This window comes from Gopherus flavomarginatus, chromosome 1 (genome assembly GCF_025201925.1).
Source record: "Gopherus flavomarginatus isolate rGopFla2 chromosome 1, rGopFla2.mat.asm, whole genome shotgun sequence".
NCBI classification, from domain to species: Eukaryota; Metazoa; Chordata; order Testudines; family Testudinidae; genus Gopherus; species Gopherus flavomarginatus.
The window spans coordinates 26,793,305-26,806,048 of record NC_066617.1 but is presented as its reverse complement, the minus strand read 5'-3'; the positions used below and the strand labels follow the sequence as shown (position 1 = coordinate 26,806,048).

Here is a 12,744-nt window from a genome sequence, read left to right as displayed (position 1 = left end):
GCAAATTGTTTTAAAACATCACTATGTTAAGATCTTGATGCCAAATGATAGACTCAAAGTCACAAAAGCCAAGATTTTAGGATCCATGTCAGATTCAGACATAAAATAGGATCCAGTACACAGGCAATTGTAAATCCCTGCTCTAAGTTAAAGATCTGCGATTTAGTTTTGTGTTACTGAGAAAGTTGTCACCTTGAAAATGTCAGAAGAAAGCAGAAAACACACAGATCATAAAAATAGAGGGCAGAGAAAGAGTTACGTAGCAATCTGTAAAGAAAGTTAGGGTGCCTACACAAAGTGTTGAGCTGCTACCTGCTAGTAGAAGATATTGATTCCCAGTCTTCAATACAATGGAGAGGAAGCTTTCTCTGTACCTGTCTGAGCTCATTCTGCCTTGGGCAACCAACACTATAGATGGATCGAAGCAAAACTGTCAGAAAACTTAAAAAACATTCTCTTATTGCAGTGTGTTTAGTAGAGACTATGCCTAGAGGTGTATTTTCTGAAAAGCTGATCAACAACGCTGAGCATATCTACTCTACTTGCTGATGCAGATTACTCCAATATAATAAAGGCTTGTGCTTCTAGAAAGTAACTTGGCAGTGCTTACATTTCTTTATTAAATATAGAAAGAAACATCTTCCATTTAAAAAGATCCCTGAATTTATTTTCTATTGTCTCTGTTTGATTGTTTTATTTGCCTTTTTTCTTAATATGAAATTTAATTTTAGCATGTATTTAATGTTTTTGAGCAATTATGTTATCATTTTTCCTGTTGCTTTCCAACTTCCTATCCCCCTTTTTCTGCCCAGTTTGATTTAACAGTATGTTTTCTCAGTATACACTCAAGGCATAAAGTGAATTCCCACAACAATGCTGTGAACCCTCCTTAAGTAATCTCTTTCAGAGTGAGTATTCCTGCCTCCCTTCAAAATGCCTAGTTTTTGCTGACTTGCAAAACTGGCCTGAGTATATCCCTAAATCTAAATCTCTTACAGAGCAGTATGCCCTAGTCCTAATTATACGTTTTGATTTTTTCTGTAAGCTTTCATTTCTGGTAATTATGGTATTGCAATACTTGTTTATTTCAGTTAGAAATTTAGTTCAGTATAATTTAGAGTCTTGGATATATTATATGCCTAAGTTTGCATTAATAAAAACTTGAATAGATTTAGAGAGTACAAATTCATACAATACACTTACAATTTTCCATGTACATAGTTTGCTACTGTTCCTTTATCTAATATTTGGTGTAAATAATCAAGTATTTTCTAAAAATAATTGATTTAAACTTCATTTAGAGAAGACTGAATTCTTTGATATGTGTATGCATTAGTTTTGTATCTCTTTCCACTTTAAATTTGTTTTAATAGCATGCTTTTAAAATATTAATGGAAACAATTACATGACCACAGAAGGTTTAACAGTATGTTTAATCATTGTATGCTTTTAGCATCCTTTGATAGAGTTCTGGTTTTCATTTCCAGCAGACACAGCTTGTAAAATCAATGGCAAAGTAAATCCTGTAACCTTGCCCTCAAAGGTCTATTGGCTTCCAAAATATACACATTCACTCCCAACTTATTACAAAAATGTGTGCTTTTGCAATTAAGTAAATCATCTGTAAATTAATATTTATTTGGCTATAGTTAAGGATGATATGATATACTGTACCATAGTACTGTTTCCAAACAAGTTACAATACTTGAAACAAGGAAAACTAAATTATTTTAAGTTTCAGCATGGAAAGAATCTCAGTTAAAATCTAGCATCCCTTCTTCAGAGAATTTTTAGAAAGATGTTAGCGATGGAATCTGATTGCATCTGTGTTCTGTAGCCTACTGTTGGAGTAACTGTTTTTTCTCCCTCTTTTGTAAAGGAGCTTCTCCAATTTACAATATTTGAGTTTAGCTTACTGCAGAAAATTCACAGACAAAGGTTTACAGTACCTGGGATCTGGGAAAGGATGTCACAAGCTCATCTATTTAGACCTTTCAGGTTGCATTCAGGTTTGCATTTCATTTCTCTTTCATGCTGTAAGGAAAGGAATCCTTTCGATGACTGGCTGCATCCAGCACTCATGGTATACTAAAGTAGTACAAGCACTGCAGCACACTTTTCAGAGGTTTTAAATTACATGACCACAGCTGCTTACATTTTTACTGAGGGCTAGCACTATAGGCTTTGGCTCATGTCCAGCATAGTGTCATGTCTATAAACAAAAAGTACTTAATTGCATAATAAAAACAAGCATTATTTTTTGCAGACTTAAAATAGACTAATTTTGTGTTGTGTTACTATGTATACAATGTGAAATTTAAAATCCAGAGCCTTGAAAATACAGTTTATACCAAGATATCAACAAACAAAAATCTTTATGGGAGAGCTTGCACCGCACTTCCTGAAAAGGAAATCAATCTACCAGTGAGTTTTCTAATACTACTACAAAGTAAGTTTCAAATGAAATCTAAAATAATGTGTAATTCTGCAATCTAAAAATAGCTAATAACTTGGGGAGTTTATTTTATTTTCCTACTAAAATTTTTAGTACTAAGTGCTGAGTATTTCCAAGACTTTCAAATATATGCTGTATCCTGATGTATCTTTTCTTAAAGCACTGTAAAATGCTAGACTATGGAGCAGCAATATACCGCCAATATTTTAACAATATACCGCCTCCACATGAATTGTCTCCTATATGATATGTTTGCCTCCTCTTTCTTTCATGGCTTGATATTTTAATAGAACCATTCTATCTATCCATCTGCATACTTAAATTGCCATCATCACTGTAGCGTCTAAGAAATAATGTGCTTGTGAATCAGGGGATTATTATCCCAATTTTACAAATGGAAAACTAAGGGACAGAAAGTAACTTGTCCAAGGTTACACAGGATGCTTGTGCCAGGAATTGAACCCACATCTTCCAGACTACTGCCATAACAACCTGACTGTCTGTTCTCTCATTAGGCATAGCTTTACGGCAAGATAGTAATATCAAAGGAGTTATAGGCTGGGAAAAATTAATTAAAAAGATAGGTATGGAGATGATATACCTTGAAGCAGTAGGCATTATTTAAAAAATTTAGATTTAGAAAATGTAAAATTCTTACATTGAATCAGAATTAATACCCATATCAAAATATTGCTATAGACTGTATTTATCAGACTGAAACTTTTAATGTGCCAAATACCATAGACTCTGATCCAGTAATGCATTTTAAATTTCCATGTGCTGCTCTTGCCCTCAGGCACCACCCCCCCAGCTCCCGTTGGCCGCATTTCCCAGCCAATGGGAGTGCAGAGCTGGTGCTCAGGGTAGGGGCAGCGTGCGGATCCTCTTGGGGGCCCCCCCCCCGCCTAGGAATTGGACCTGCTGCCCGCTTCCGCGGTGCCAGGACAGGTGGGGACTAGCCTGCCTTAGACCCGCAGCACTGCTGACTAGATTTTTAATGACCTGGTTGGCAGTGCTGACCAGAGCCAGCAGGGCCCATTTTCGACCGGGTTTTCTGGTAGAAAACTGGACGTCTGGCAACCCTAATCAAAAGCACTATGAAAACTTGGAAAGCACTTTCTGAAGAACTAATTAACTCATTTCTTCTTGGGAATACCACAACTAGGGATAATTCCAGGATTACTTTAAAAAGAATGGTGTACATTTTTTATTTCTGCATCTATGTATTCCCTTCTCTGAAAGCATCTACTCACCTTAACTTCATCCAGATTAATACCAAAAGTAATAATTTAATAATTCCAGATTTTATCTATGCTCAGGGTGCCTATAGAAACTATTTATTGGCTTGCCTCCACCTTCCTTAACATTTTAGGGAACACTGTGAACTCAGTATCTTTAGAACTGCAGGGCAGTCTAAACAACAGGTTTGAAATACATAGGTTCCAAATCTGAAGGGATAAATTCTTCTCACTCACAACTGTTATCTGATTATGGGATAAGAGATGGAGCAGAAGTTTACTTTTAGGGACATTTTAATTGAATCTGGGACTGTGCTTTGGTATACTTTGTACTTGCGAACTGTGGTGGTGTTGGTGAATCCCTGAAAGTGGAATCCTGGAGAAGGATAGGAGGAGGCAGAAGACCTGCTTTTCTCTCCCACCCCTAGGGTAGTTGGAAAGTCATATTACTATGAGGATTTGGGGTTTTTTTGTTTAAGAAAACAGGAGTGCTAACTACCTTCCCTATGTGAGCATATACAAGTATGGAGTGTTCTCTCTTTCTTCTCTTCATTTGGAGGCGTAAATAGGCCTTCTCATTTGCAGTGTAAAATGGGCCTCCTGAGGTTGCTGTGAGGTGGTCCTGCTATATGTGGCATCAACCCAAATGTGTATTGTTTAACCTGAGAAGAGATCTTTCTGGTACAGACCTAAATGAAGACATAACGGATTAGACATATTGGAGATTGTGGTTTGTTTTTAGGAAAAACTGCAAGTGGATTGCTGTTACACTATAAGAAAATTTGATGAGGGGATTGTATAATTCTATATAAAGCCTGCTGTCTTAGAAAAAATGTGAAGGTTGTGCCTGTAGACCTCAGATATATAAAATATAACTGATGTTCTTTAGAGAAAAATCTTGTCACTCAATTGAATAATAAAAGGAATGAAGTATACAAACCAACTATTCCATAGAATAAGCTTTCTTTTGTTTTCAAAGTTCAAAAAGAGAGAGTTGGGAAAAAAGCCAGAATAATATCTGCAAATAATAGAACAGATCGTCACTAATTAATGAACTGACAGTCCCAACCAAACTTTGTTAATGGTATATGTTGCTATATTGACAAAGATAACAATCTGTAGCTTTCTCCATATATCAGCTAATGTCCACCAAGCAAATTAAGGGAAGCGTGGAGTAAAGAGTAAAACTGCCTTGCTAACAGCAAACTGTCAAACAAGTTGTGCAGAACACCAATAGATCTACCACTGACCTAAAAGTTAAACTCATTCATTACAAAATGGCATGTACAGCATACTGGATACCTGTTAGAATGAAAAAGCAACAGTACTGTAAATGAGAAAAAAATAGAGAAGAGAATGGAACTCTGTTGTACAAGATATGAAAATATCCTATAGCAAATTATGTTTGGGAGGGAATAATAAGTAGAATATGTATTTCTGAATAGCTATCCAAAATAATACAAAAATCTTTGTCAGAGGATCTTAACACTTCCATAAAAATCACAGGGCAAATTCTTGCTACAATACAGTACATTTGTTGCTTAAGAAAAGGGAGAGCCAACAGAAAGCATCCTCAATGGCTGCTAGCCTATAAAACATTTGGGGGCCTCCTGGCTATGCAGTTGTGGATTATACACCCATTCCTTAGGGATTTGTGCCCTTGGCAGTGTATTGTAATGCTGGTTTAGGGACTGTGTGATTGACCAAAACTACTCCTGTCCCACATGCAAAATTACATGTTCCATGTAGACCAGTTGTCGTATATAAAATCATGGAAAAAGCTGTCAGAAAACTCACTGAGTCTCAGAGCAACACTGAATGCGTGTCTTTCCTGGCTGACTGATGATCAGTCACCCTGGGATAGTTTTGGCATAGTCCAAAGACTTCCATGTGGCTGACAGCTGTATTTTGGAGCTTAGATAGCAAGAAATGAGGTATTAAGTTCCAGTTACAGGCTCTTGAAGATTCTCAAACATAAGGGGGTCTATTAAAGACATTGAAATTCAAAATAAATTGACTATGGAATTGTTTTGTGATTCATTATACAACATTTCCTACACATAGTGTTCTGTCCCTTAAGAGTGACCACCAGATGTTGGTTCTTCTGTAATAAAAAGTACCTTTTCAATATGTAGTTGGCAGACACTGTCCAAAAATAAGATTTATCTGATGTATTATGAGAATAAGACAAAAGGTGTAAATATGTATGATATTGCAGCAGGCCCTAAATGAGGACTAAATAAATTATTCTAATCTCCTTTTAAAGCCAGTTTCACAGCTGAATTTCCTCAGCTTTTTGCCTTAGAGCCCTTATTCCACAGTTAAAAAAATACTTTGTCAGAGTTCCCTCCCCGCCCCCCTGCAGCAAAAAAAAAAGTTCTGGACAGTGATCTTATTGGCTGGCTCAGTATAATTGTTTTTGGCTTTGTATTGAGTAATAAACTCAGCTGCTGCTATTTGTGGTATCAGCTTGCCCTTGTTCAGAAGACAATGTTTTTCCAGAGAAAGAGATTAAAAGTCTTTTCAGTAATAGTCTAGTTTAGTGAAAAGTTTATTGAACTCCAGAAACTCGTGGGCTACACCCATGCTGCTCTTACCCATCTGCACAGCTAAATTTGAATGATTCTGACTACTATATTTAATTTCTGCAACCCTTTTTGTGTCTCTTTACCGTTAGTGTCTAATTCTCAGTTCAGCACTTTCTCCACTCCTCCATACTCTGTTCTGAATCACAGTCCCTTCCCAGCTGCTGCACATCCCTGGTTGCTACAACCCTCTCCACTTTCTGTTTTCATCAGTACTATATGAGTTTCCAGTCCTTATGTCCATCAACTGTAGCCTCTCTTCATTCTTAATGGAACTGTTTGTCAGCATACCACTTTTCCAGCTCCCCCCCAAATCAGCCTTTGCTGCCCTTACCAAACCTTCATTGCCCAGCTGAATTTCTGACTTCTCTGCAATAGGTTCACCTCTCCTAATGTCCTCTTCCCCCCTTCCTACCAGTGATGGATGAAGGCAGAGACCAGCCCTTTCCTTCACTGCTCATATCTTCCATGCAGGTGGAAGTTCTTTGTTGAAGGGCAGTAACTGGGGAAAATTCCATCTCTCTTTTAACGTGGGGGTGTCAGCTGATCTGGCTGAAGGCAGTCTAGCCTAATAGTCAGAGCGGGCATCAGGAATTGACAAGTAGGGTCAGAGCTGGAATCGGTAGTCAGAAGCTGAAGCCAAGGAGGGATTCAAAGTAAGGGCAGGACAGAGGCAAGTCTGGGAGCAAGGCAAGGGCAGCTGGAATAAGGTAGCACAGAAGTAGGCACAGAGGTGGATGTTAGCACTGAGCAGCCAGTGAACTGCTGCTGGCCCCCACAGCCACAAATCAAAGCTGTGAATGACAGCCTTCTGTTGCTTGGGCCATCCCCTGGAGTTGAGTGGCAGGGTGTCCGGAGGGGGGCCCCCTCCCCCCGGCGCTCTTGGGTGTCTGGGTGAGGAGGATATGGAACTTGGTGAGGAGGGCAGGCAGTTACACAATGGCTGCAGTGGTGGTCTATAGTCTAGTTGCCTTTCCTGCAGCTCCACCAGGTGCCTCATCATGTCCATTTGCTCCCCCATTAGCCTCAGCATCTCCTTCTGTGTGTTCCGATCACGCTCACTGTATGCTTTCCTGGCCTCTGCCACGGAATGCTTCCATGCATTCAGCTGTGCCCTATCAGTGCGGGAGGACTGCATGAACTCGGAAAACATGTCATCGCAAGTGCGTTTTTTTCGCCTTCTAATCTGCGATAACCTCAGGGATGGAGTTGCTGTGGGGAGCATAGAAGCATTTGCAGCTGTGGGGGGGTGGGGGGTGGGAGGGACAGTAGACTTTAAAGATGATACATTTCCGAGAACAAAATGGAGACTCTTTCACAGTGAATCAAGCAATTCACAGGAGGCAACACATGTGTCTTAGGTACAAGATTGCATTTTGCCATTTATACTGAGTGCCTGCCGGTATGGTGACATATCACACACGGCTGGGCAACAGAATTCGGTTTCCAGGCAGCCATGGTAAGCCAAAGGGTACGTGGTGTTGGCATCTTCCACGTTCATAACATGTGGGAATGGTTTCAAACTGCAGTGCCCTCCTTTCCCATAGCAACCAATGTCAGTTGTGTTTGCCTTTTAAAAGGAGGAGCTGTGGTTGCCGTTTAAAAGGAGGGGCTGCAATTTTGGGGTGGATGTGCAGCACACCCTTACCCCCCTGCATGGTTATTCTCCAGGATGATCCCTTTTAGCCAAGAGCAAACAGCCCAGCATGCCTGGGGTCTAATATGTCAGGGATCAGCAAACAGAGGGGATTGCTGTTCCCTTACAAAACTTCCCTTATTTCAGCCAGGTGACTATGAATGATATGACTCTCCTGAGGCTGACACAGAAAGATAAAGACTGAATGTTGCATGAATGCGACCAAAACCCAGGACCATTCGCTGCCCAGCTTTGTGCTGCAAATGATTCCAGACCACTTGCTCTTGGCTTGGCATGGTAAAGTGTCTTACCGTCGGGGATGAAAAAAGGCAGCCCTCCCCAGAAACCTTCTGCAAAGGCTTTCAAAATACCTCCAGGAGAACTTCATGAAGATGTCCTTGGAGGATTCCTGCTCCATCCCCAGACACGTTAATAGACTTTTCCATTAGCTGTCCTGGCTGCGAATGCATCCCAATTGTTCAGGGTAAATCAAACATTAAACACAATTGCTTTTAAGCCCTGTAGTGTCATTACATATGTACACTCACCAGGGGTTCCTTCTCCGCCTTCAGGTTCTGGGAACAATAGGACCTGGGAGGGTATTGGCTCCAGGGTGAGGAAAAGGTCTTGACTGCCGGGGAAAACGGATTTTCCGCTTGTCTGCTGAGCATTCTCCTCCTCCTCCTCCTCTTCCTCATCCACAGAATCCTCATCCGTGTTGCGTGAGGCTGCCACCTTGTAGGTGTCCACGGAGAGTGTTGGTAGGGTCCTCCCCTAGAATGGCATGCAGCTGGTCATAGAAGTGGGATTTCTGGGGCTCTGACCTGGAGCGACCGTTTGCCTCCTTTGTCTTTGGGTAGGTTTGCCTGAGCTCCTCAATTTTCACGTGGCACTGCTCTGCATCCCTGGTGTAACCTCTGTTCACTATGCCCTGTGCGATTTTGGCATATATATTAGCATTTCTTCTGTTGGATTGGAGTTCTGCCTGCACAGATTCTTCTCCCCATACACCAATCAGATCCAGTGTCTCCTGTTCGCTCCATGGTGAAGTTCATTTGAGACTGCATGGTCACCTGTTCTGCTGAGCTCACCACGCTGATCAAACAGGAAATGAAAGTCAAAAGTTCCCGGTGCTTTTTCTGTGTACCTGGCTAGTGCATCAGAGTTGAAAGTGCTGTCCAGAGCGGTTACATTGGAGCACTTTGGGATAGCTCCTGAAGGCCAATACCATCGAATTGCACAGTGCTGCGTCTACACTATCCCATATTCAACCCAGCAAGGTCGACTTTACGCTACTCCCCTCGTCGGGAAGGAGTACAGCAGTCGATTTTAAGAGCTGTTTAGGTCGGTGGAACGGGGTTGGTTGTGTAGACGCATTCATTATAAAATCGACCTAACGCGGCTAAATTCAGCCTAACCTCATAGTGTAGACCAGGCCTCAGAGAGCAAAATCCTTTAGGAAATCACCCAGACTCTTCATTACCCTTATGGAATCGTGAGTGAGAGGGTGATCACAGGTTTTTTTTTTTGCTGTGTAGATGGAGCCATTGGAAGGCATGATTTATTCATTATGTATGACTTTAAGTTTACCTTTATAGAATCTCATCAGGCTGGAAAACCAGCATAATTGGAAATTACATGAACTAATAAAGTACGGTTCAATTCCCTGCTCCACCACTGACTTCCTGTGTGATTTTGGGCAAGTCACTTAGCCTCTCTGTGTCTGAGTTCACCATGTGTGAAAGTGGGGTTAATAGCATTGCCTTGCCTCACAGGTGTTGTGCAGATTAATATATTAAGAAGAATGTGAAGCACTTTGAGATCTACTGATGTAAAAGCACTATATAAGACCTAGGTATTATTATCATCACTACTACAAATTCTTTAATAATAATACCTAATTTATAATGTTAGATGAATCAGTTCTCAGAAGACAGCACTTAAATTCAGAAGAAACTGAAAACATGTTTATTATGTTTTATGTTGTACAAAAATATTTATCAGTATTTTAAAAATGGGCTTGAGCCATAAAATTCTGATCTGGATTCCAAGCATCCCAGGGCTTGGGTTAGGTCCATTGTAGAGATAAGAGAAGGCTGTAAAATTCATACCAGGATTTAGATTTTGAAATACTCCCTCCTCTGAAGTGCTAGATGAACTACTATTTAGTTCTTTAAAGTGCCAAGTCAAACATCTCAAGCCTCTACAATTATAAGTAATGTGTGCTCAGGGTTTAGCTGATTGCGCAGGGTTTAGCTGATCGCCATATTTGGGGTCGGGAAGGAATTTTCCTCCGGGGCAGATTGACAGAGGCCTTGGAGATTTTTCGCCCTCCTCTGCAGCGTGGGGCATGGGTGACTTGCTGGTGGATTCTCTGCAGCTTGAGGTCTTCAAACCACAATTTGAAGACTTCAATAACTCGGACATAGGTTAGGGGTTTGTTATACAAGTGGATGGGTAGGGTTCTGTGTCCTGCTTTGTGCAGGAGGTCAGACTAGATGATCACATTGGTCCCTTCTGACCCTAAAGTCTATTAATCTATGAATCTATAATACTATATACAGGTTCTTTACTTGTTTAATAGTTTGAATTGATACATTTTATGGTTCACTCAGTATGGAGGTACAAGCAATTCTGCAATACTGGAACATACCTCTGGCTCTTACCATACTGTTCTTCGAGTGCTTACACATGTCCATTCCAATATAGGTTTGTGCACGCCCCAAGCGCAGTCGTTGGAATTTTCTGCTCTAGTGGTATCTGTCAGGTCGGCTCCAGTGCTGCCTGGTGCCGTGCATTCATAACACTGGTATAAAGGGCCGTGCTGACCCTGTTCCGCTTCATTTCCTTCTTACCACCCAGGACAGTGGCTGGAACTCCTTTCATTGCTCAGGCAATTCTTCCTAGTGGCTTTTCCTATTTCTTTAGTGTAAATAGTTACTGTAGTTTGGTAGTTAGTACTTAGTTCAAATAGTTGAATAGTTTTAATAGATAGTTTTGGGTGCCTCCACTCTTCATTAGCAAGGTTGTCCGCCTTCCCAGAGCCAGGGCATGCCTCAGTCATTGGGCATCAAGCCTTGCACTTCCTGTGGCAAGTCAATGCCATTGAGTGACTTGCTCTCAAGTTGTCTCAAGTGCTTAGGGGAATCTCACAGGAAAGACTGCTGCCAGATTTGCAGGGACTTCAAACCCTGCACCAAGGAGGACCGGGAAGCAAGGTTGAAGGTCCTTCTCATGGAGGCAGCCCTAAGTCCCACTTCAGAACCATGCTTCTTGCGCTTGGCATCAAGCACCTCAGCTTTGGTGCGGAGCTATCCTCCTACCAGTCATGAGTCCTGGCACCAATCTTCATCTCCGGTGCCAAGAAGAAACATAGAAAGCAGCAGCAGAAGAGTCAATCTCTGATGCCAAAGACAAGTAGGCATGGGGACCATGATAGAGTGAGACCTGCATTGGGCCACTCTTCCTCCCTGGCACTTCAACAACAGGTGCCTTCAGCTTCAGCATAACAGGTGCCTCAAGTCCTGCTGATGCCAGCACAGGAGGCATCTTTTTCAGGCAGACAGCGTACAGGTCAGTTCACAGTACCGTTGACTATGGAGGCATTTGCAGTGGCCAGAGACCGTGGACAGCTACAAGGGAGCGGTGCCGGGGGTACGGTGAGGCAGCTGCTGAACCTGCAGAGGGAGGAGGCCCATGGCAGTCCCCTGCCCCAGAAGGCGACTCTGAGTCGACTGTGGGGTAGGGCTTATCCTGGCTGGACCTTCAGAGCAGCAGCCTGGGAGGTGCTTGGGTGAGTGTCAGGCCGGGGAAGAAGGGCTCCCCCCGCCCCCCCCCCAGAGCTCGCTGCTGCCAGTGGGGAGAGGGCTGTGGGGAGTCCTCTTCTCTGACTCCTCGCCCCTGCCCCAGGGCTGCTTGCCTGCTGCACCTCAAACTCCTCATCCCCAGCCCAGCCCCCCACCCCACACCCTAACCCTCTGTCCTAACCCAGAGCCTGCACCCAGTACCCAAATCCCCTCCCAGAGCTCGCACCCAGCACACCTCCTGCACCTCCTCCTGCACCCAACCCCCTGTCCCATCCCAGAGCCCACACCCAAACTCTCTTCCAGAGCCTGCACCTCAAATCCCTCCTGCACCCAAACTCCCTCCCAGACCCTGTACCCCCTCCTTCACTCCAAGCCTCTGACCCAGTCCAGAGCCTGCACCCAGCACCCAAACTCCATCCCAGAGCCTGCACCTGTCCCGCACCCAAACTTCCTCCTAGAGCCTTAGGCAGGTGTGTGTGTGGGGACTTGGACCTGTTCTGAGCACCACCAAAAATTATACAAACCTGCTCCCTCTGGTTTGTGGTTCTTCTGTTCAGCCAGTCAGCCACCCCACAGATCTTCATCAAATGCATTGTGGTGGCGGTGGCTTTCCTCAGAAAAAAGGGAGTTCATGTATTCCCATACCTTGACAATTGGCTAGTCAGAGGTTGGTTGAGAGCTCAGGTGGAATCCGACATCCATCTCATCCAATTGACCTGCCTACTGATAATCGACCAGAAATCCACCCTTGTCCCTGTCCAAAGGATAGAGTTCATTGGTGCAGGTCTTGACTCCATGCAGGCGAGGGCCCTACTTTCTGGAAGATCATTTTTGGTCAATTACGGCTCAGATTAGGTCCCTCCAGGCTCACTCAATCACAACAGCACAAAAGTGTCTGAGCCTTCTGGGCCACAAAGCTTCATGCAGATACATAGGGAAACATGCGAGGCTACGTCTCAGACCTCTGCAAGCTTGGCTGACCATGGAATACTTTCCCTTGAGTCATCTCCTGAACTTGGTGCTC

General features: G+C 42.8%; 2 protein-coding genes across 7 annotated transcripts in view; one reads left to right on the top strand and one right to left on the bottom strand.

The window, feature by feature from the left end:
- LRRC17 (leucine rich repeat containing 17) overlaps window positions 1-2,048 on the bottom strand; it is a 39,954-nt gene extending 37,906 nt beyond the window's left edge. The window contains exon 1 of one of the 2 annotated variants that reach the window (XM_050926013.1): window positions 1,950-2,048. The gene's annotated coding sequence lies outside the window, so the exon portion shown is untranslated. Of the gene's footprint in view, window positions 1-292; window positions 420-1,949 lie in introns of those variants that run through there. The other variant, XM_050926009.1, reaches the window with a different exon arrangement.
- Window positions 1-12,744, top strand: part of FBXL13 (F-box and leucine rich repeat protein 13) — a 183,904-nt gene that overhangs the window by 110,417 nt on the left and 60,743 nt on the right. For 4 of the 5 annotated variants that reach the window (XM_050925516.1, XM_050925507.1, XM_050925524.1 and 1 more), the window contains exon 12: window positions 1,880-2,009. The exons of the other annotated variant lie outside the window; for it this stretch is intronic. In XM_050925516.1, the coding sequence (XP_050781473.1) occupies window positions 1,880-2,009 (130 nt within the window). The remainder of the gene's footprint in view (window positions 1-1,879; window positions 2,010-12,744) is intronic. 5 annotated transcript variants of the gene reach the window in all.